Source organism: Eulemur rufifrons, chromosome 15 (genome assembly GCF_041146395.1).
Source record: "Eulemur rufifrons isolate Redbay chromosome 15, OSU_ERuf_1, whole genome shotgun sequence".
NCBI classification, from domain to species: domain Eukaryota; kingdom Metazoa; phylum Chordata; class Mammalia; order Primates; family Lemuridae; genus Eulemur; species Eulemur rufifrons.
The window spans coordinates 41,938,487-41,962,998 of NC_090997.1; the positions used below are offsets into that span (position 1 = coordinate 41,938,487).

Sequence of the window (24,512 nt, forward strand, 5' to 3'; positions counted from 1 at the left end):
TGAATGTTTATAGCAGCACAATTCACAATAGCAAAGATGTGGAAACAACCCAAATGCCCATCAATACATGATTGGATTAGTAAACTGTGGTATATGTATACCATGGAATATTACTCAGCTATAAGAAATGATGAAGATACGACATCTCTATGGTTCTCCTGGAGAGAGTTGGAAGCCATTATATTAAGTGAAGTATCCCAAGAATGGAAAAACAAGCATCACATGTACTCACCAGAAAATTGGTTTCCCTGAACATCACCTAAATACACATCTGGGAACACCACCAATCGGATATCAGACTGAGGTGGGGGGTGGGGGAGGGGATGGGTGTATGCCTACCAATGAGTGCATTGCGCACCCTTTGGGGAATGGTAACGCTTGAAGGTGATGACTCGGGAAGGGGGGGTGGGGAAGGGAGGGATATATACCTACATGATGGGTGCAATGCGCACTATCTAGGGATCAGACACGCCTGGAGCTCTGACTTGGGGGGAAAGGCGGTACATGGACAACGTATGTAACCTGCAATTCTGTATCCCCCATAACAATAAGATGAAATAAAAAAAAAAAAGTTTATGTTTTCAAACTCCCAGTTAAGAAGAAACATGGCAATACAAGAGAATACAGATTCAGAGTGATCCTGGTTGCAAGTCAAAATATCAAGGATGAGACATTCCAAATTCTCCACATAACAAGTAATGTAAACACAATATGAAATCTATAGGAAGTTATAACTTCAAGTAAAAATTTTCAGTTTCATAATCAGAATACAAGACCGTAAGGACATTTAAAAATGTGGGCATCATTACACCAACTCACCAGATATACTAGGACCCTAGAGATAGGACTATGAAGTATCTTTGATCGGTCTACCACATAAATAAATAAACAAATCCATAAAAATTTACCTTGAAACAACAGACATACAAAAATCTTAGGATTGTTATGAAATCCTAACAGACAAAGAGAAGGATTTTTTTTCCTGAAATGTAATGTGCTATCTGGAATTTCCATATTGCTTTGTGTTAGGTTTTCAAAGGCACCAATTTCAAGTGTTATAGAAGATAATTTGTGTGCAACATACTTTAATTGCATCTAAAAACAATATTCTAGGCCTTAAAACTAAGTACATAATAGATTTTTGAAAACCATATGAAAGAGGAGAAAATGAAACAAAGGATATCTGAATTAAAAATTGGGTAGACTGACATATTATGCTTACAAATATTTCCATGGTTTTATGTAGCAGAGAAGCTGTATTTTACTCCTTTTAGGGGTGATTGGAAAGGCAATGCAGTCAGCTACTTACTTACTCCTTAAGTCCAGGGATTAGATTCAAACAACTAAAAGCCAAGATAAAGCTTTCCTCTAAAACTAAGGACATGCATATCATTTTCATGTCTCTCTTTATAGATTTAGCATTTGTATATGCAGATAATTTTTATGTTTGTAGAATTTCTATTGATATTTACATATATGCTTATAGAATTGATCTTTACATGTAGACTAATTCTTTTTTTAACCAGTAACATAGTCATTTATTATCATTATCAAGAATTATGTATTATACATAATTGTATATGCTATAGTTTTATATGATTGGCAGTGCAGTAGGTTTGTTTACACCAGCATCACCACAAACACATGAGGAATGCGTTGAACTATGACATTACGATGGCTATGACATCACTAGGCAATAGAAATTTTTCACTCCATTATAATCTTATGGGACCACTGTTGTATATTCAGTCCATCATTTACCAAAATTTCGTTTTGTGGTGGGTGACTGTATAAACAAAGTATATTTTAAAATTAATTAGAAACTATTGTAGTTTTATTATAAGGCAAGAATTAGACTTTTCACATTTAAAAGCCATTTATTTTTGTTTTCTAAATAATTTTTTAAAAGATTCAACCTTGAATTGGAAAGGAGAACTTTGTCTATGATTATCAAGTAAAACACAGAATCTTTTTTTTACCAATTTATTTTACTTTGAAAAAAAGTCTACTGTTCTGCCTTCATTTCTAAAACTGTCCACATGATCTTTTCCCCTTTAAAATCAAACTATCATTATTGCATAAAACTTCAAACATGTCAAAGAATATAAGAGGAAATAAAATTTGGCTAGATCTTCACCATTTTTTTACCTGTTGTCTTTTTTATATGTAATTGTGTTCACACACATGAATGTTTGTTTTGTGTGTGTGTTGAAAATATTTATTAAACAAAAATTAGAATAAATGTGTATCAGGCATATCTTAGGCAACACCTCAAATCCTCCTAGCCTTGACTATTTCTGAGGCCTTTGGCCACCTTTTCTACCGTGGCTCCCACTGGGTAACCAAATATGTAAGGGTTCTACCAACTTCACACAGGCAAAGCCCTACAGTCCCTACTTCCTGCCCACGCTAAGTGCCTCTCACCTCCCACTCTTGGCTTCCCTCTTACTTTTGAGGTGTGTGAGGCCAGGAAACCTACTTTGTGACCCCCCATGCAGAATCAGGGGAAATCTTTCACCAATGAGATATAGAAGTTGAGGAGTAAATTCTTGTCCTGGAGACAGATTGTCCTGGGATGCAGTAGTTCATTCATCCTCTTGAGAAACAGCTTTATGAGATCAAGCAGTCAGATTTATCTGTTATCACATAATCACAAGCTCAGAAATACACCCTTGAGCTGACTTAACCCTCTAGCTCTGCCTCACTTTCTTTCACCTCCCTCCTGCTCCCTGAGATTGCACTCTGAAAAAATAGGAGTACATAAGCTTCAGCCTCCTCAAGCTCCCGGTTTCAGGGTACTTAGGTATAGCAGAGGCTGTGGATACTCTGCCAATTTTCCCTTCAGCATTTACTGTAGTTCACTCTGGCCTGATTCCAACTGCCAGCTTCTGCATCTCTTTCCTCAAGGGCTTTTCTGACCTATTCTGTACCTGTCTGTGGCAAACTAGAAGGGCCAGAGAATTAATGGCCTATAAAAGCAGCCCTCAAACAACGACTGACATAACTTGCTGTCTAAATATTCCAGATTCCTCACCCCTTCTGTGAGATAACTGAGTAGCAATACCTAATTCTATAAAAGCAACTAATAGCTTCTCGTAATAAAGGCAAAAGATCAGATACTCTATAAAACTGTAATATTAGTTTTTCAAATGAGAGTTTCAAATTATCTCTTTTAAGAAGACGTAAAATAATAAGGTTTTAATATCCTTATGAGCAAATCTTTTATAAAACAATAGTTAAAGCTAAACAATGACTAAATATACTATATAGAAGTGCTATTTTTTTCTAGTGTGGATTCACAAGAACTTTCTTTGGTTTAAACACTTCTTTCCAAGTTTTCAATTTTTATTATTAGGTTTTAACAAAGTTTTAAGAAACTTATAAAATAACCACCTCAACTCAAAACTTACGTTTTCAATAAAAATCCTAAAACTTGTCTTATTCCATGAATAAAAACAGCATTCCATGATTTAAAAGAAAATTTTCTCCTATGATGAAGTATTTTTATATATGAAAAAAGATAGAGGTTGATTTTCTCTTAAACTCTTGAAATATAATTTTACTAATAGATTCAGATGATTGATTTCACAGTGTTGAATCAGGTAAAATCACTACCATTTTTGAAAGAAGATTTCATGTCAGCTGACAAGAATCTATTATACTTTATGTTATGTGCTATAAAATAAAAGTTATATGACACCATCTCTGCTGCTTCAGTTAAGTCTTATTCTGCCAAGCCTTTCTAACTGCACTAACATGTGTGCTCTAGTGACCTTTTCAGTTATTCAGTGAAGTGTCTATTAACCCCTTCACGTCAAGTATCCTACTTTTATAATGAAAAAAGTGAGTTTTTAATGGAAACTTTTTAGTCTTTATCTTGCTTGATCCACTGCTGTGTTTGCCCCTATTAATCCCTTCTTTTCTGAAATTCTTTTCTTTTACCTTCACTGCTACCTTTCCAAAGTCTGGCTCCTTTCCTCTGATGTGCTAATACTCTAATATTCGTGTTACCCAGTGCTCTGCTAACACTGAAACATGCAGAAGAAGAATATAAAACTATTTTATACTTACTACTTGATTTTTTAAACTTTCATTCTGGTTTCTTACCACATTGATAAGTTTTCATGTCCATGATTAAATTAAAAAGAAAAATAAATTGAAAGTGTATTCTGATTCATGATAATACAAAAAAAAAAAAAAAAAAAAGAATACGTTTGACTAAAATACTGTCTGAGGTTAAGCAGCTGAAGGATGAAAAGAGAGAAGTAGAGGAGCTTATAAAAGTGCCCCACCTGTTAACCTCCAGGGTATATTAAAGCGAAAAACAACCTCGAAGGACTGGAACTTTTGGTAGCAACTTCTCTTTGTATAAACACATAACTAGTATATTATAGATGAGCCTACATAGGATATTAATTTAGCTGAAATCTACTAAAAATTAGATTTTCTCAGAAGATTCATAAAAGATTGTTTTCCAGTTCTTAAACTTAGTATCCATTATTTTTGTTTATGTAAGTGAGAATTTTTGTAGTTTAATTCCAGGATAGAAGATCCATTTAAACTACTACTAGGCATCAATATAAAATCCATCTAGAACTGTTTATTTCAGATTATAAGACAAATATTGGGACTTAAAACTAACATGTAAGTAGTTGACTTGGAAAATATACCAAATCAGGTGTGCTTGCTTGCTGTTCAGAAATCATTACATAAATAAGAGATGCACATGATAAACAGTGACTAATCATGTCACTTTTTTCAGAATCTGCTATTGATTGGTCATCACACATCTGTGAGTTCATTCACGGACAGCCAAGTATGTAATTGTGTTTTCTCCAAGTGATAGACTCCCAGTGGCATCTTACAAAAATGGATGATCAGAAGAGAAAATTAGCAACGATGCCTAAGGAAAGCACAGTGAAGAAATGAAAAGTAACACTGGAAGTGAAATTTAATGTGACTAGAAGATTTCAAAATGGCAACAGCAAAGTTAAGATGGGACGAGAACCTAGCACTATGTGAAGCTACAAGACAAACCACATTGAAAAAGTTCAATGAATATTAAAAAATTAACTAAAGTCATTTCAACATCTTTTTGTTTAAACTGTACTAGGTACAGAAAGTCATTTACAGGTGAAATGGAGCACTGATTTCTTTGCATTGAAGATTGTAATAAAAAATTCCCAGTCTGATCAGCCAGCATTTAGGTCTAACCACCAGTTAGTCATCTCACTGAAAGAAAACAGTTATTACAACAAGACTGAAGAAGAACCTTTAAATGCCAGTAATGGCTGGTTTCTTTGTTTCAGAAGTCAGCATGAATTCACTAATGTTAAGCTATCTGGTAAACCCACTAGTGAGGATAAGGATGCTACTGTGAAATCCACACTCTGAAGAACTTTATCAAATGAGGAAAGTAGTTGTGATACAAAAGATGACGATGTCCCAGGAAAAGTGATGCCAGCAAAAACCTTCATATTAAAGGAATGCTCAGATATTCCATGACATTGAAAATGTAAAGATAAAAAGTGGACAGCTTAACCACATTTGGAAAGGAGTATAACTTGCCAAGACACAGAAAAGATCCATACAATGAAAACAAAGCAAGAAGTATTCAAACTACTCTTGGAAAGTTTTTACAAAGAAATAAAACACTTTAACCCTAAATGTTTCTAATGTTTAAAATTACAGTGTACTAAATAAATATTAGTTTTGCTATTTTTCATTCCTCAAGATACTTATAATCAGCATTAAGAAAGTTTTTAATGTTTTGACAAAAAAATTTTAAAGGTTATAGATCAATTTTAATTTTTCCTATTAGTTATTAATATCACTTAATAATCACAGTTTCAGCTTGCATGGTCATTTGTATGGTCCCATGCAAAGAGAGGACTTCCTGTTTTAAGAACTATCACTGATTTATTTGCAAAAAGTCTGTCACTGATAACAAACTGCTATAGGAAAGAGATGAAAAACTTACATGCTACACTCCAATTCGCTAGCTCTACCATAAACTATTAAGAAAGCAGTTAAGATTTTTAAAATGATTTTCAGCACATTAAATCTTAAAACAGACAGCCATCTGTTTAAAGTAAAATGAATCCCATCTCAAAGAAACAGATAATAATTGATTAATGTATAAGATAGCATTCATCTTGAAGAAAATATAATAAACATTCTCTAAAATATAATTTTTAACATATTTTGTGAACTAAATAATTAAAATAAACCCAGCCACTTATATATCCATTATATTGTCTTTCATAAACAGAGTATTTACATTCTCATATTCACTCCCCATAAGACAAGATGTGTAATGCCAACCACCTAACTACAAACCTTTTTTTATAATATGTGAAATTCAATGGCTTTTGAATCTAAATTTCCCAGCAGGCCCAGCTTCAGGGCTCCCCAAACCCCACCTTTAATCAGGATTAGTCAGTAATTCTATATTAGCAGAAAACATACCTGAAAACCAATGCCCATATGTCCACTACAAGTATGTTAGCTCTGTGTCATGGGTAGTCACAGTCCAAGGAAGATCAGAGGCTCAGTTAAGCTCAGAATAGTTAGAATGCCATGAAGTTTAAGGTAATAAAACATGGGGAAACGATTCACATAGGATGTGCTATGGCAAGGTCATAGTTCAGATTACCAAACTAAAACTTAGATTTAGAATTCAACTCAGTGTGCCAGAAAGCTTTCTTATCTTCTTGGACCTCCTGCTATCTGCATTCGAGACTTCTGCATCTAGGGTCAGAGTTTCCAGGTCTTACATGTAATGAACTTGGAAATCATCACTCCAAGCATTCTCACAACAAGAAAAACGGTGAACAAACTCAAAGTTAACAACTCTTCTTAATCCATCATGATACACCGTGCTGCCCCCAAAGTGGAAAAACAGGCAACTACAGAGAATCACAGCTGTGCATAGAAGTCCAGGAGCAGAACCCTACAGCTAGAGCTAATGTGGGTGGCAAAGCTTTAAACTGTATTTGATGAACTGCTGGAGACTCAGTGTAGACTAACTTGAGAATTAAAAACTACCAGGAGGCCTAGTTTTACAAGAAGGCCTCTACAAAAAAAAAAAAAAAAAAAAAAAAATTTTCAAAAAATTAGTGGGGCATGGTAGTGTATGCCTGTGGTCTCAGCTACTCAGGAAACTAAGGCAGGAGGATCATTTGCACCTGGGAGTTGGAGGTTGCAGTGAGCTATATGATCTTGCCACCGCACTCCAGCCTGGATGACAGGGTAAAACCCTATCTCTTAAAAAAAAAAAAAAAAAAAAAAGAATTCCATTCAAAATTGCACAGTTTGAAAAACAAAACAAAACAGATGAACTCTTATCAAGATGACATACAAATATCAACCTAAATTAAGATTAAGTTTAGGAACAAAAGGCAAAAGAAAAGAAGTATGATTTCTAGCTAGATGAAATCTTCTTGCAAAGCAAAATTATAATTTCAGGAGAAATTCATTGTGTGTTTATAATTTAATATGTATAACTGTGGAATATATTTGCTTCTTTTATCTTTTCTTAACATTAGAATGAAAATAAATGAATGGGGATACAATATATTACAAAACTGACTAACACCACAACCTTAACCCCCAGAGTATATTATATATAAACAGTTACTGAAAACTTATATATGTTAGGGACTGTTCAAAACCAAGTGGATTGGTTCTTTTTCTCTTTTGTTCTTTTACATGCATCAAAAAGCATGAAAGTTTTAATTCTAGTTTACTAGCAGATAAATCTTAATGTGAGTAAAGACTTGAAGAAAGGGAATGAGGGAGAAAGAAAGACATGCAGATATGCAGGAGAAGAGATTTCAAGTTCAAGAGAACAGCAAAAGACCCTGAGGTGGGCGTGTACCTGGGTATGTAAGAAATAGCAAGATTTAGAACTCCCATTGAATGAAACTTCTATTGAATTCATATGAATTTCCTATTTGTTTATATTCCAAATACCACAAAATATCATCAAACTGTTTTGTCTTTTTAGGGAAGTTATAATGCTTAGATTAAAGAGGAAAATGCGTAATTTTCAACCAAATCACCGAGTTTTCCATAATTGCATCTTCACACTTGTTAGAGTACTGCTTATCTTCATGACTGCATGTTTTAAATTCAAGCAAAAGCTTATAGTCATTGTTATTTCTATTTTCACTATTATACCAAAAGCAACACTTATAAGACGTCTGAATTCAGAATATACTATACATGCCATCCTGTTGGCACTTGACATATTTGAATAACATTCCTTTAACTCAGAGAGGAGTGTAGTTCATTGATTAAAAGCATGAGCTCTGGAGCCAGACTGTCTGGATTTGAATCTCAGACTGTTACTTTCTGGTTGGGTAGCTGTAACAAATTACTTAATCTCTCTGTGCCTCTGTTTTCTTATCTGAAAAACTGGGATAAATAATTGTAAGAATCTCACAGAGTTGTTTTGAGGATCAAAAGAATGTAAAGCATTTAGAACTGAGCCTGGTACACCTCAAAATGCACTAGCTCTGGTTGCTGTTACTGTTATTAACACTGATGGAAGAGATAAGGTGGGTTGTTTTTGTTTTTGTTTTTGTTTGATGTGTAATACCCCAAATGAGAAGAAATGATGCTTTCTTAACTTTTAATCTATTGTTCTCTCTTGATGGCAACAGTTAAAATTATTCTTCAATTTCTAAAGATTTAGATCCATGATAATATTTGAATGCACATCAAGTATTTATTCTTTTATTTAAAGAGATATTTTTAAATGTTGAGAAAACAGTGAATTCAAAGTAAGTAACCTTCTCATAATTTCTAAATTAGAAGAAAATATGCTTTTGAATGCCTATTATTTATGAGTGCTTTATATCAATGCAAAAGACATACTTAAAAGTGAATTCTTTTTGTATTTGTAACATTTAGGGGAAAAATACAAACAAGTGATAAACACAGGAACAGGTCAGCTATTCCAAGGAAATTGAGTCCTTACAGAGCATAAAATATTCCTGAAGTATATTTATATTAAAAATTTCCTCATAGGCCGGGCGCAGTGGCTCACGCCTGTAATCCTAGCACTCTGGGAGGCCGAGGCGGGTGGATCGCTCAAGGTCAGGAGTTCGAGACCAGCCTGAGCGAGACCCCGTCTCTACTAAAAATAGAAAGACATTATATGGACAACTAAAAATCTATATAGAAAAAAATTAGCCGGGCATGGTGGCGCATGCCTGTAGTCCCAGCTACTTGGGAGGCTGAGGCAGTAGGATCGCTTAAGCCGAGGAGTCTGAGGTTGCTGTGAGCTAGGCTGACGCCACGGCACTCACTCTAGCCTGGGCAACAAAGTGAGACTCTGTCTCAACAAAAAAAAAAAAAAAAATTTCCTCATGGATTTGGAGTGTTCTCTTTTTGACTGTAAGCCCTGATGAACTACATCAGATCATTGGGAATTACAGTGCTAAGCAGCTTAACAAGAAAACATCAAATTGCATTGAAAAGTGAATGTTACTATATTCAATTATAATATTATTAAGCATTTACTGTGTGTAAGTACTATTCCAAGTACTTTACATAAACTGTATATTTCACTTAATCATAAAAATAACAAAACAGTTTGATCTCTAACACTAAATGATACTTTACTAATCTTTTAAAAACTGTTTTCTATTGAAATTTTCATCTATTAAAAACTTTACTAAAATTTTTTTGTGGTAAAAAACACGTAACATCAAATTTATCATTGTAACCATTTTTAATTGTACAGTTCAGAAATATTAAGTATATTCATAGCATTGTGCAACATATCTTGCAAAACTGAAACTCTATACCCACCCTAATTCTCCCTCCTCCCTTCCCCCAGCCTTTGGCAACCACGTTTCTACTTTCTGTTTCTATGATTTTGACCATGTTAGATATTTCATGTGAGTGGAATAACACACTAACAATTTTTTATAATCAGAAGGATTGCTTGAGACCCAGAGTTCGAGACCAGCCTGAGCAAGAGGGAGACCCTGTCTCTACAAAACATAGAAAAAATAGTCGGGCGTGATGGCATGTGCCTGTAGTCCCAGCTACTTAGGAGGCTGAGGCAGGAGGATCACTTGAGCCCAGGAGTTTGAGGTTGCAGTGATCTATGATGATGACACTGCACTCTAGCCTGGGCTACAGAGCAAAACTGTCTCAAAATAAATAAATAATAAAAAAATAATAAACTGAATAGAAGTGAATTTTGCCTGGTTAATCAACTGCATATATGTGTGGGATGGGGTAAGGGGTGAAATGTGATAGGAGAAAGGAATATCCTATATCTGCTTCTGGGTCAGCTGTTTCACTAAACTTGGCTTCATTCTAGGGTATCTCCTTAATCTCTCTTTTGCCCAATTCCTATTTCCAATTAACATCTCTGCCATACAAATTCTCCAGATCACTTTTATACAAACACCACTCAAGTGAACTAAAATCATTTTAATTCACCTTTTGCATTAGGATCTCTTTATTTACTCTCTCTGTGCACTGGGCAGAGACTATAGCTTCAGAGTAAATCTGAGTTTAATTAATAAAAGTAAAATGAGGCTAGAATTGCTTCTATCCTCAACTATTCGTAACCAGACAACAATATAAATGCTTGCAGATTAAATTGCATATTAAGTATGTAATTTAACCTTACATAAGGCTAAACTTTTACTTTCTATGTAAGAAATTCTTTTACCCCTGAAATATATATGCAATATTATCCAAAAACATTTAACAAATATACAATCACTCTATGTTTTGTTCATTTATGAAGAACTGTTAGTTTTACACTGTAAATCCATAAGGTATATAAACACTACTTTATTCAGAATTCAGAATTAATTTCAAATAATCATCCAGTATAAATTCCCTTAAGGTTACGTACAGTTTTCACATACACCATCTCTGACATTCCAACTCTAAGATTTTACCTCAGCCCTTATTTAACAACCCTTTTTTGAGCACCTGAAAAGTATTACAATAACAATAGGTTTTATAAAGGAAGAGAGAAAAGAACCAGGCCCTGACCTCTACCAGCTCAAAGATTTAAATGCTAAATCAGATAAATACATGTAATTACAACAGAGTGTCACACATACTGTTTAGGTGCACTCATCCTATGAAACCACACAAGAAAGCCTCTCTAATCTAGACCAGGATCGTCTAGATACTTCAGCTGAGTTATGAAAGATAAGCAAGCATTAAAAAAGCTAAAAGCAGTGGGGCAAGAAGGAGCAGTTTATACAAAGACAGAGGTACGATGTAACAATGACATGTGTAGGCAACTAAAACCAGTTCTTTATAAACGATACATGAAGGAGTGGAGGGTGGTAAGACAGGAAGGTGAAGTACATGGGCCAGATCAGAAAGGGATTTATATGTAGGTGAAAATAGTTAATAAAGGGATAAAGATAAGTTTATAAAGACTTATGAATATGATACTAAAGACAATTAGAAGTTACTGATATGGTGATAAAGATAAAAATGGTCAAGGTGGGTTATGGAAATGGATCAAGGGCATAGAAGAGGAACTGCCTGGATAGATTTAGTAATGAATTCTTGACACAAACGCACAGGTCAATATTGGGGGTCATAGAAGATACTCAAGAAGAACAAATTATTTCCATGTCTGCTTTGGGATATAATCAGATGATACTGATATAGATGTTTCAAAAAGAGAGTGTGTGTCAAGAACTGGTCTAGTCAATTGGTATTAATGGCTTAAGCAAGTCCACATATTATTCTTAATATCTGCAAAGTTAATAGTTTTCAGTATCTATGTATCATTTTTATTGTGGAAAAATTTTTATTATGAACTTGCTTTGAAGCTGACTATACAATTAATATGTAGCACAAGGAATATAAAGCAAGGCAAATAAAAACTTTTTGTAACCTTTTTTTCTCTTGAATTAATTACCTTGCCAACTGTTCCTTGAGCTCCTGATGAAATAAACTTTGGGTAGCAAGGGTAAGCTGAAGTTTATGCAAAACAAAGTAATTTAAAATGTTGAATAAGTTTATTCTTCTGGGTCAAATATAATTATATGATGTGATAATCAAACATTTTCAATGGACTCATAATAATCACAAGCATCCTTGAATCACTGAGTTTTATCATACAACTAGCCCTGAATGTTGAAACAAAATACAGCTTCTTTAGTACATTCATTGAATCATAAAGTTGGAACACGAGATGTTTAATTCTAATCCATCTTCCCACTTATGGCAGAAATCTTTACAACTTAAGCATATCTGCCCATGTACTTCAAGTGAGAGAGGTCTCAAATAATATTAACAACAAAAACAATCAGGAATAACAACCTCTGAGTGATTTTTATATTTTATTTTTAGATAATTCTAACTACTAAATGTTCCATCTAATATTAAATCAAATTTGCCAGCCTACACCTTTTAACAGAATTATGGGTCCTGGTTATCCTTCCTGGGAAATAAAAATTATATTGCTACTTATAGCACTTAATAAAAGTAATTTTATTTTTATATGTTTTATCACAACCACCCAATGAAGTAGGTACTACTATTATTTTCCCTAATTAACAAGGGAGGAAATTAAGTCTTGGGGAAGGTAAACATTTTTCCCAACATTGCAAATGAATTAGTTGATGGAGCTGAGGTTTGAGTCCAAGACCAGGTTTTACTTATCAAATGTCCCTGCAACGGGCTTTGTAGGCTGATAAAATCAGGTTTCTAAACTTCCTGAGCCGAGACTCAGACCTCAAACCATGGTAAATTCACTGAAGTAAGAAATGTCATTCTAAGAAGCCTTTCAACAAATGGATTGAGAACCCATCCCAGGTGACACCACTCTAACGTGTGTTTAGTAGGATGAATCTTTTTTCCATTTGAATTTCTCTACATCCAATCTAACAATATTGGTTAACAATAAATTAAACAGTTGCTTACTTTGCTTCCTATTCACCAAAGTGGTTTTTTACCATGTATACTACAGAATGTGATATTATTTTAATGAGGATATGAAAAAAATGGGTCACCATCTGTGGATACCACAAAAAAAAAAATCAGTCTGAGGAATTGATCACTACATCATGACTAAATCGAAAACATGGCATGCATTAATTCTGGCTTGCTTTATAGTCACTGAAATAAAAATAACAGTCAAATGATGAAAAATTGAGTTAGCTAAAATATGATCATCTTGGCAATGTGAATAATTATTTTGCTCTTATGTCTTGATTATGGCAAATTTGACACGAATTTTGTTAGAGCTTTAAATAATGCTACTTTGAAACATAACAGCTCAAACAATATTTACTGCCAACTTGCACTAAATGTAGACTACTTTATGTAACATGCCAAATTTAGAACTAACCTCCAGCTCCTCAAGGGATAATATGTTCCCGAGACTTGAGAGAATCAGGTATTCCTCACTTACCACGCCCTTATGGTTCTCCTTTCCACATGGAAATGATGCTAGTAACTCAACAAAAATAAAGCATGCTTAAAATTTAATTTTCTAGTAATAGTGAAAGATTTGTGCCAATCTACTCTTGTGTGGCCTCCCTTTGAGTAGCTCAATTCAGTACAACATATACTTACTGTTTATCTACTCTGTGCCAGGTATTGATATAGAAACTTGTTCAGAAAATGAACAAAGTAGATCCCCTGTCTACTTAGGGGAACATACATTCCAGTGGAAGAGACACATAATAAGTATAAACATTATAAATAAATAAATTATATAATATTCCTAGAAAATGATAGCAGTATTTAAAAAAAAAGAAAAGAAAAGCAGAGCAAAGCAAGGGTGTCAGGAGAGCCAGGGGTGGGGAGAAAGTAGGGCAGGGGTCAGTATTATATGGGGTAGTCAGAGTAAGCCTCAGAAGAAGATAAAATTTGGGCTAATGTATGAAAAAGATTAAATCGTCAAACAATCACATTTCTGGGGCAAGAATATTTTGGACAGAAGGCAGTGCAAGACCAAACATTCTAAGTTGGGGACATGCCTTGAGAGTTCAATGACAGCAAAGGCAGTGTGGAGAATGTGGCTTCAGCAGAGTAAATCCATCAGAGAGGTCAGGAGGGGGCCAAGTCAGGCCTTGAGGACTACAAGGACTGTGGCTTTTACTAACTGAACTGTACTGACCGTCAACAAGAAGGTGAGGTCCAGATGTGATATTAGTTGCAAATTACATTTTTGATTTCCTAGAGAACAAAAAAAGGCCCCTTAATTTCTGACTTTACCCCAACGAACTTTCTAACTTTGCTTCTTTACTCTTTTCCTTTCAGCATCTTTAATCTCCAATAATGAACTTTTATGTACCTCATTCAAATATTGTTATACTACTTTCCCATCAAACCAACCACACAGATGGTCTTCAAAAATAAAAATTAAACTGCTTTCATATGTTCAGACCTGCCTTATTTCTGTTATAAATGCATGTAAATCAAGGAGGGCAAACAAAGATTATAAAAAATGATGTTATTTTGACCTACAAGCATTGCTACTGATGGTGCTTCTGTTTTTTAGAATAATCTATGAGTACAACTCAGGAAATCTACAGTGAATCTTCTTTTTTTATTATTACCAATGAGTAGATGCACTCATTCTTATTTTCTAATTTATTACATATGAGAATATAGATGGAAAAATATGAAACACAAGCTTTTAAGAAACTGGGCCTCATCTTAAATGAAAGTTAACAGAACAGAAAAGGAAGAGAGACACAGAAAAGAAGCATGGTATATAGATTATTGTCAAACCATAATGATTATCTTTAATAATATGATAATTTAGCTTTAATAAATTCAGATAAAATATTAAGGGATTTCTCTATATACATCTCAGTGTTCTTGGATTACAAGAGAAAAAGATAGCTGATAATGGAAGCAATAGGAATTTATTAAAATACCTTTTTCTTTACAGAAAATTACAACCTAAAACATAAATGAATCTATGTAATTAAACTCAAATCTTGGCCGGGCGCGGTGGCTCACGCCTGTAATCCTAGCACTCTGGGAGGCCGAGGTGGGAGGATCGTTTGAGCTCAGGAGTTCGAGACCAGCCTGAGCAAGAGCGAGACCCCATCTCTACTAAAAATAGAAAGAAATTATATGGACAGCTAAAAATATATATAGAAAAAATTAGCCGGGCATGGTGGTGCATGCCTGTAGTCCCAGCTACTCGGGAGGCTGAGACAGGAGGATCCCTTGAGCCGAGGAGTTTGAGGTTGCTGTGAGCTAGGCTGATGCCACGGCACTCACTCTAGCCTGGGCAACAGAGTGAGACTCTGTCTCAAAAAAAAAAAATAAACTCAAATCTTTAGTCTGCTACGGGCAGAGATTTCTCTAGTTTATGTGAGAGAACCATTTTTACTTCAGATATATGTCACTATAGTTTCATGAAGGTTAGATTCAATATTTAAGTAACATTTTCAATAGCAGTTATTTTATACTAGTATATGGTACAGTATAATGTGGGATAGTCAGAAAAAAAATAAATCCCTTGATAATAAAGTTCTTTTTCTGACATAGCTTACATTCTAACAAGGAAAATAGGGCACAATGAAATAATACATTCATAAGACTCATGTAAATAGAATAAAATCAGTGTAAAACATTTATACCTATATTAAAGAAATGCTGGTTTTAATGCAATTGATTAGAATAAAATGAGATTAGGCACAGAGAGCATCTCAAAAGAAAAGAGCTATAAACCATTTTCAGAAAGAAACAGTAAATTTGACTTGCTGAAATTCTGCTTCTCCAAGGTTGGGCCAGGATACAGGCAAAGATGCAAATTAAACATTAAAATACTGAAGTATATATCCATTTTAAATTTGTTGTGAAATATAAGTGTAGACATATATACTTACACATACATACATATAATGCACACCTATAGATTTCTAATTCTTTCATGACCTACTTTTTTCTTTCACTTGAAAAAAGTGGAGAGAAAAGTATAAATAGTTGGCATTTTAATAAAAATATTCCTATAGTGAAACTGTGAATCTGATATTTCTTTGGATGCAAAAATGGAAAAAATCCTGAGTCATAAATCTGATTTGAGTCATTTTCCTTAGTAACATGATTGCTAATTTTTCTCATACTGACAGACATTTTTTACATTTGATTGTTTTCAAATGGTTTATATCACCTTTGGATCACAGGGAAGAATAGCAGGTGGTGTCTCAGGTCCTATGTTTTCACTAAATTTCTTATGAAAACCAAAGTAAATTACACTGATCAAAAGGACAGGTGGAATTCAAAAGGCCTTACATACAGATTTATAGATAAAATCACCTAAGTTATAAACATATCTCATTCATCTAAAAAAAGAATCAGATATAAAAAGCAATGATTGGAACAGGTGGAAGAAGGTAGTACAGAAAGTCAGCCATGAAATAAACTGTAGCAGAAATTGCAGAAAAAAGGATAAGACGTCAGTAGAAAAAGCCCGTTCCCTGTGGGGGAGGCCAAGGATTTAGTGGAGAGGCAGGAACACTATCTAACTGCAACCCTGTGTAAGGGCGAAGAACACACATAAACTTACATATCTGAGGACTTCTTTAGAAAAGAAAAGATACAATCAATAATTCAAAAAATAAATTTAGTGAATTTGGCCATGATTGGGGCTATATATTTTACTCTTCTAGAATCTGATCTGTGACCTTCAAGAACTACCATCAACTTAACAGCTTCTCTGAATAGTCTGGTCTGTTTTAGTTCAATGCTGACTCAGCAAAGAAAGCATCCTACGAAAGCACTATCATCACACCTGGCAGCAGACAGCAGATGCTATAGCTTCACACTAAGATTATTTCTCTTAAATGTGATGTGACAGATCACAATAGAATTTGTGATATCAGCCAAGGCTCAGGTTGTCTAAATATTATAATAAATCATCTTTGTGGTCATTCCTGATGCTTCCCAGTAACTTTTAATTTTAATCATTTAAAGTAAAAAGGGAAAATTTTTAAAATATATTCCTCACTTAATATTAGTTTTTATGTCTTTCATTAAAAAATTTAATACTACCTCTCTAAAGCTTATTTGAGGGAAACCTTTTTTTTTTCTTGTTTAGTTAACAATCTTCAATGAAATTCTGATATTGAGAATTTTAAGCAGCAAAGCTGAAGATGATAATAATTTTCTTATTAATTTTCAGGGGCAATTGATACTGGAAGAAGAAAAATACTAGAAGTACAACTATATAAAAACAAATATTTAGGGAGTGCATATAAATGGTGATTTTAATATATCCTTGGCAGTGTGCACAGATTATAAGGCTTTAATATTTCCTGAAATTAAATCATATGAAAAGGAAGAATTCTTTAATATACTAGAGTTCTTCCATTGATACCTTTCATTTTAAGCTATATAAACAAAATAAATCAAATTCAATCATTCATCTAACAAATACTTACTGAGTACTTATCACATACTGGATAGTGTTCTAGAAACTGGGGATATGGCAGTGAAGGAAAGAAAGAACTCCCTGATCTCATAGCACTTAACAGTATACAGATATAAACAAATGTCAGATATTGATAAACTCAGGGAAAGAAGAAAATGAGTTGGTGGTAAAATTTTAAATAGGTTAATCAAGGAAGGCCTGATGGAGAAAGAGATATTTGAGGAAATTTTAAAGGAAGTCAGAGAGCAGGTCATGTGGAAAACTGGGCAGAGGCAGGCATGGCAGGGATTTCATATAGACAAATGACAAGCCTTGAGCTGGCTTGAATTAGAAAATTAGCAAACAGGCTATAGCGAAGTAGGCAAAGGGAAAAACTAGCAGGAGAGAAGGTGAGAAAGGTAACAGGGAGCCAGATGGCCCAGGGCTTTTTATGTTATTGAAAGGATTCGTTTTTAATTCTGAATGAAATGGTAAGCTTTTGTAGAGATTTGGACAGAGAAATTACCTAACGCAAAATCATTTTAGCTTTTGTGTTGAGGAATACACTAAAGGGGAACAAGGGAGGAAGCAGTGAAACCAGTAAGGATATTGCAATAATCCAGGGAAAGAGATTCAGATAAGGGAAGTAATAATATAGGCAATGAGAAATGGTTAGATCCCATATATATTTTAAGGTTAACAAGTTTTGTGGGTAGCCTTGGCATGAAGTGGTAATTCTCACATTTTTTGGTAACAGGACCAGAAAGACGGGGTAATCATTTACTGAGATGGGAAAGACTGCAGCAGGAGCAGGGTTGTGCGTGAGTGGGAGATAAGGAGTCCAATTTTGGACATGTTGCAAATGCTATGTCTATTACAGATATAAGGAATGTCAAGGATGAGGTTGAATATATGATTCTGGAGTTCAGAGAAGAGATACAGGCTTGAGATACAGATTTGGGAATCACATAAGATCATCAATGAAGGGGGATAAATAGTAAAGAGAAAAGTTTCAAACTCCAGGCCCTGAAGCATTCTAATGTATAGAGGTGGTGGGGGCCGGGGGAGAGAATAAATATGCCAAGGCAAGTACAAAGGAGCAATTGGTGAGGTAGGAGGAAAGCAAGGAGAGTGTGCTATTCTGGAAGCAAAGAGAAGAAAATTCTTTCACAAAAATGCTTGGTGAAGAATCTGGACCTCAAATTTTTTTCTTTACCTGTATTCTTATTCTAAATTATTTTCTTAACCTATATACTCAGATATAGAATTACTACGCCCACTTGATGAAACTGCTGAACTGACAAGCACTAGGGAAATGGATTTGTAGTATTCCACTGGAGATGCTAATTAATATTCAGGCTAATTATCTGTTATTTTTATTCATTTATTTATTATTTTTCAACATTTTTTTTAGAGACAGAGTCTCACTCTGTTGCCCAGCTTAGAGTGCAGTGGTACAATCATAGCTCACTGCAACCTTGAATTCCTGGGCTCAAGCAATCCTCCTACCTCAGCCTCCCAAATATCTAGGACTACAATTGCGTACCACAACTCCTGGCTAATTTTTTATTTTTTTGCAGAGATGGGATCTCACTATGTTGCCCAGGCTGGTCTTGAACTCCTGGCCTCAAGAGATCCTCCCACCTCGGCCTCCCAAAGTACTGGAATTACAGGCATAAGCCACCACCCCCAGAAAGTAATCAATACTTTCTTAATTTAGTCATTGTGCTAAATACTGAGATATTCCCTTTGGACACCCCACTGTTGTCCCAGAAGCTGCCTTGGCTTCAAAGAGTCACTTCATGATAGAGCATGACCTATGCTCTTTCCCAGGGTGACCCACATCCAATGACTAACTGAAACAGGAACATAAAGGCTTGGCCATCTCAGTCCAACTGGTGACAATTTGGATGAGCCACTGTAGTTCTGGAGTTCCCCATGGGGTCAGCAAAAGTTGTCATTGTGCCTGCAAGCAGCTCAACTTCCTCTGCCCATTCCTGCTTCCTTTGTCTCTCTTCCACAGGGGTTAATCTCAAGGGTACTTCTTATATACTTCTTAGACACTAAATTTCATTTCAGAATGTCTCCTAAGTAACCTAATCTGTGACAGCTGGTACCGGGAGTGGTCTGAGAAAGCAGGTGATAAGATGAGGCTCTGGAGCTGGATCACTCACTGCCAGGGTAGCAATGAGGACCCCACCACAGAGGATCCCACCAACTCTGTGGTAGCTGTGGTAGGAGCCCAGAGAATCCCCTGGCACAAGGTGGCAGTTCAACTATTAAAACTCACCAGAGGTGGGTTGGGATGTTATACTAATGGAAGGGAACACATTAGCTGGAATGATATTGCAGATAATTGAGAAATATGGGAGAAATAGTAAGTATAAAGACAATGGAAAAAGATCACAAAAAGCTGCGGGCAAGTAACTGCCAACGTGAAAACCAAAGGGCCTCTCTTATAGATACACAGAGACATTGTCAGATTCTGTAGCTTCTGGGCAGAGAAAGCCAATGACTAGGAACAAGATTTAATCATCAGAGTAGTCAAGCTCCAAAACTCTTATGCATGGCAGATCTGCTAAGTCAGGATCCTGATTGTCAAAGAATGGGAACGTGTCACGTGGAATGGGATGTCTTTTTTAATGTCTCCCAAAATCTTGAATCCCCAGAACTTTCTAATTCCACAAAAGTGGCCTACCCTTCTTTCTTGAGAATGATGAGGCTAGAGACTTCTCCCCTATAAGATAACATGTGCCCCGCAACCCCCATCCCTTGGCTCCCCTCCAGACTCCTGGGCCTATAACCAGGGTTATGTCACAACACAGCCCACCTGGGACATACTAGGGCTGACAAAGGAAGAAAGGGACTATACCCCAAAGGAACAGTAAGATCCAGATAGTCTGTATTAGCCAGGAGAGTACATGTGGGATTAAGTTCTGAGGGTGTTTGATCAAAGGGGCTGGAGGCTAAGATAAGGGAGAGTTTATTGATTTGCAGGCACTCTCCTGAGATGCAGCACTTAACAATTGGCAAGAATCCCAAGAAACGGTACAAACTCACCACTAGGATGGTTCCTACAAACATGGACAAACATATGGTTCACACTAAATATGGCTGAAATGCCAGAAATGCTGTGGCAGATGGCAGAAAAGGTGATTACAAGGCTCAGAGAAGTGGGTATTCTCGAATATACATACTATGTAAAGCCAGAAAATCCCTCAGATGATGATGTTCTGCAGAAGGCCTAGAAAACATACCATTAACCAAAGCCATAAGAATATGCTAGTGAGAAGATACCAACATTACCATTAATAAAAAGTTTGATGGTGGCTCTCTGAAGGCTAGGAGTAACGGGAGAAAAGTATGATACGTATTAACAAGGCTGACTGATAGTAATGAGAAGAAAGGACCAGGTGAGGATGCTTACCCATCAGAAGCCAGGTGGGCACAATTACCATAAGAGGGGCACATTATAAGAGTGGTAAGGGCGGTATGTATGTGAAGCTAACCCACAAAGAGTTATTGAGATAGTTAATAGAATATTACACCCCCAGAGGCAAAACAGACAACTAACAAGGCTTATTATGTATCATCAAAAGAAATCAAAGATGAATAATCACAAAGTTGAGGGTATCGCCCCAATGAAGTCACAATCTCTTGCTCAGCTTCCAAACCTGAGCCAATTTTTGGATCCAGAACCCCTAGACTAAAGAGCCCTAGTTTTCAGAAGGAAGGATCTTGCAACACCATGGCAAGAATACAAGGTTACAAGGTAATAAGCCCCCAGTCCCTACCCAAGGAGACCTACAGCACTTTACTCAAGTAACTGTGCACTGGACAAGGAATACCCCCCATACACTGAAGGCTACTGGGCGATTGACAGTGATACCTGGAAACCTGAAGCATCAAAATGCCATCCCCCTCTCCTCCCCTCGTTAGAGTAGAGGCATATGGGGGCCAGTAATAAATGGAGCCCCAGCTAAAATCTAGCTCATAATGGGTCCATTGGGACCACAGACCCACCTGGTAGTGATTCCTCAAACCCCAAATGTATTACATAATCAGCATAGACATACTTGGTAAGTGCCACTATACCCATACCCAGTCCTTGGCCTGAGAGGGAAGAGTTATTGTCATAGACAAAGCAAAAGGAAGAATGGGAAGCTGTTCCATCCCAATTCTGCAAAGATAGTAGATTAAAAAGCCAACATAGTATTGGGGGAGGGGAAGGGCCACAGGAAGTAATTAGTGTCCTCTTAAGGATCTAAATAGCATGGAGGGGTGGTCCCAACAAAGTTTTCCAAGGCTGTTGGTGGGTCTATGGTGCAGTACAGTCTCTCCCTTTATTCACTCCTATTTCTTTCCCCTCCCCTCCAAAAGGGTTGACCCCAAGGGCACTCCTTAATAAACTTCATCTCCAAGTCTGATCTGTGGGTAACCTGCAAAAGTCATTTCCCACCTTGAAATTAAGTTATGTTTCCTTATAAAGCTATGTTTCCTTGGGCTTATCTTCAAGACTATTTCCCAGTTTAATTGGGTAGTGTTAGGTTTTACTCCTAGACAACTTTCCCAAACAAAATAATGTCATGCCAGAAGGTATTTATGAAAAGTCTTTGGCATTTTTCTCTGAGAGGAACCCAGAAGTAAAACTCCTGATTTATAGGTACTCTCTATATTAAAAATTATTGTTGACTCATCAATCCCCATTTCCTTACCAAAGGTCTTAGGTAATTCCTCAATTCAATATTTTGAGAATATTAAGAAAAACAACAGTTTTTCTGATTCTGGATTGTACAAAGCATTGAAAATTAGCTCAAATCTGATTTTCTCCAGAAAGCTTTTCATTGGTTTCAAATAATAATTTCTTCTATTTCAGCAACACTTAAATGCTCATAATTTAACACCTTCTTTGCAAGTATGTTAAAGTTGTCTTATTTAGTTAGATTTCATTTCCAGAACTGCATTTCCTTTTCTTTGATATAGCCTCAGTATTATCTACACAATCTCTTCATTAATGTTGTTACTTAGAAAGTTATAGATAATTTCAAAGCCTTACATGAGAGTTTCACAAGATAAGGCACTTAAGTATGAAAATCTTCTAGAAATTAGCTATATCATGCAATTTTGAACTTAACTGCAGTTTCTAAGCCATTTCTATGAATAAGTATAGCTTAATGAAATAGGTTAAATAACAATAATAAATCAAGCATGTTTCTAAAAAGTGCTCCATAATTGGCAAATATACCCCACACTAAAACTTTGGGTAATGAAAGATTCAATACATTCTAAATAGTCACCTTCTGCTGCTGGATACAACTTCTTAAAAATGAACATTATAATAAAAAGAAACCAGAAGTACGTGTCTAGTACGATTCTAGTGATGAGTTTATTTTTATGAAAAACTAAGGCAATACATATGGTTTTAAATAGTACATGGTTTCCATGGTTATAGAGTAACAAAAGAAATGACTGTCAGTTACTGCGACAAAATTCTCTTAGGATATATTACTAAATTATGGTGGAAGTCTCTTTTTTGAAGGAAAAAATGGAAAATTTTACAATAGCATTTGGCCTATACTCAAATGCTAAACATAGATTGAGCATCCCTAATCTGAAAATCCAAAACTTTTTAAGCACCAACATAACACCACAAGTTACCCTGAACACATAATTTTTTTCACTGTATTAAGGGTATGTCATCTTTTTTACTGTTAAGTACTTATGTGTGAATAAGTGTAAGAAAATGATTGCTTATCAATAACATATAAATTCAGAGTCAGAAACAGTAGTGATGCCCAACACACAAGATATTGTCCACATGAGTGGCTAAGATACTGACACCTTTGCTTTCTTATGGATCAATGTACACAAACTTTGTTTCATGTACAAAGTTATTAAAAATGTTGTATAAAATTGCCTTCAGGCTATGTGTATAAGGTTTATATGAAACATAAATGAATTGATTTCATTTGGTCCCATCTCATTATGTACATGCAAATATTCTAAAATCTTCTGGTCCTAAGCATTTGGGGTAAGAGATACTCAACCTCTAGAAGTACTACATTTTAACTGAATACGTAAGATTTAATCAGAGATTCATGGAGCATGATTGAATGCACTTTCTTGCTCCATTCTGGACCCTGTGGATTGCACCAACTGATTCTCAGTCCCCACCTCTTTCTCTGCTTCTCTTACCACAAAGGGTCAGATACCAGCCACAAAGGTGACTGAAGATCATATTTTATCATAAGCCAGAAAGTCAGTACAGACTGCCAATAAACCTTGAAAGTCTTGCTGAGGTAATTTGGTCACTGTGAAGGCCTCATTCACCATAATCATGTATTTCAATAGGCACAGGTTCTACAGATTCTTGTAAGAAAAAAGTATCTTCAGGGATAGCAACAGAGATAACTTTTGTTCAGACAGACATATGACATTATCATTTGGCCACTAAGAGTTGCAAAGAGAGAGAGATAGATAGTTAGGATTTATATATTTTTTTATTCAAATCACTTCTAATTATTAAACCATATTGCATCAAACTTAGATATTTTTAATAGTTTATTATGTCAGGATATCTTTACATTTTTGAAATCCAACTCAAATATAGGTAAAAATAAAGATTATACATACTTGGAAGAAACTGCCTCCATGAATTCATCCAAAAAATCATCATATTCAGAACCTCTTACTCTTCTCTGCCGTAGTCCAATGTACAATGGATCTTTAAGTAACTCCTATTAGAAAAAAGTTACCATAAAAATATAATAACTATATGCAAGTGATTTACTCTGAGCCTCAGGTTCCTTATCTGTATAAAAGGGACAGAAATATAAATAAAATCTTGCCATACTGATTCAGACTTAACCTACAGAGTTATTTAATTTTTTTTTTTTTTTTTTTTTTTTGACACAGGGTCTCCCTCTGTTGCCTGGGCTAGCGTGCAGTGGTGTCACCATAGCTCATGCAACCTCAAATTCAAACAATCCTCCTTCCTTAGCCTTCCAAGTATGTGGGACTACAGGTGCGCACCACCACACCCAGCTAATTTTTAAATTTTTTGTACAGATGGGATCTCGCTGTTGCCCAGGCTGGTCTACAACTACTGGCCTTGAGCAATCCTCCTACCTTGGCC

General features: G+C 35.4%; 1 protein-coding gene across 1 annotated transcript in view; it reads right to left on the minus strand.

Annotated features, from left to right (window-relative positions):
- Positions 1-24,512, minus strand: part of ME1 (malic enzyme 1) — a 168,760-nt gene that overhangs the window by 55,059 nt on the left and 89,189 nt on the right. The window contains exon 6 of the mRNA XM_069487911.1: positions 24,011-24,114. Within this exon, the coding sequence (XP_069344012.1) occupies positions 24,011-24,114 (104 nt within the window). The remainder of the gene's footprint in view (positions 1-24,010; positions 24,115-24,512) is intronic.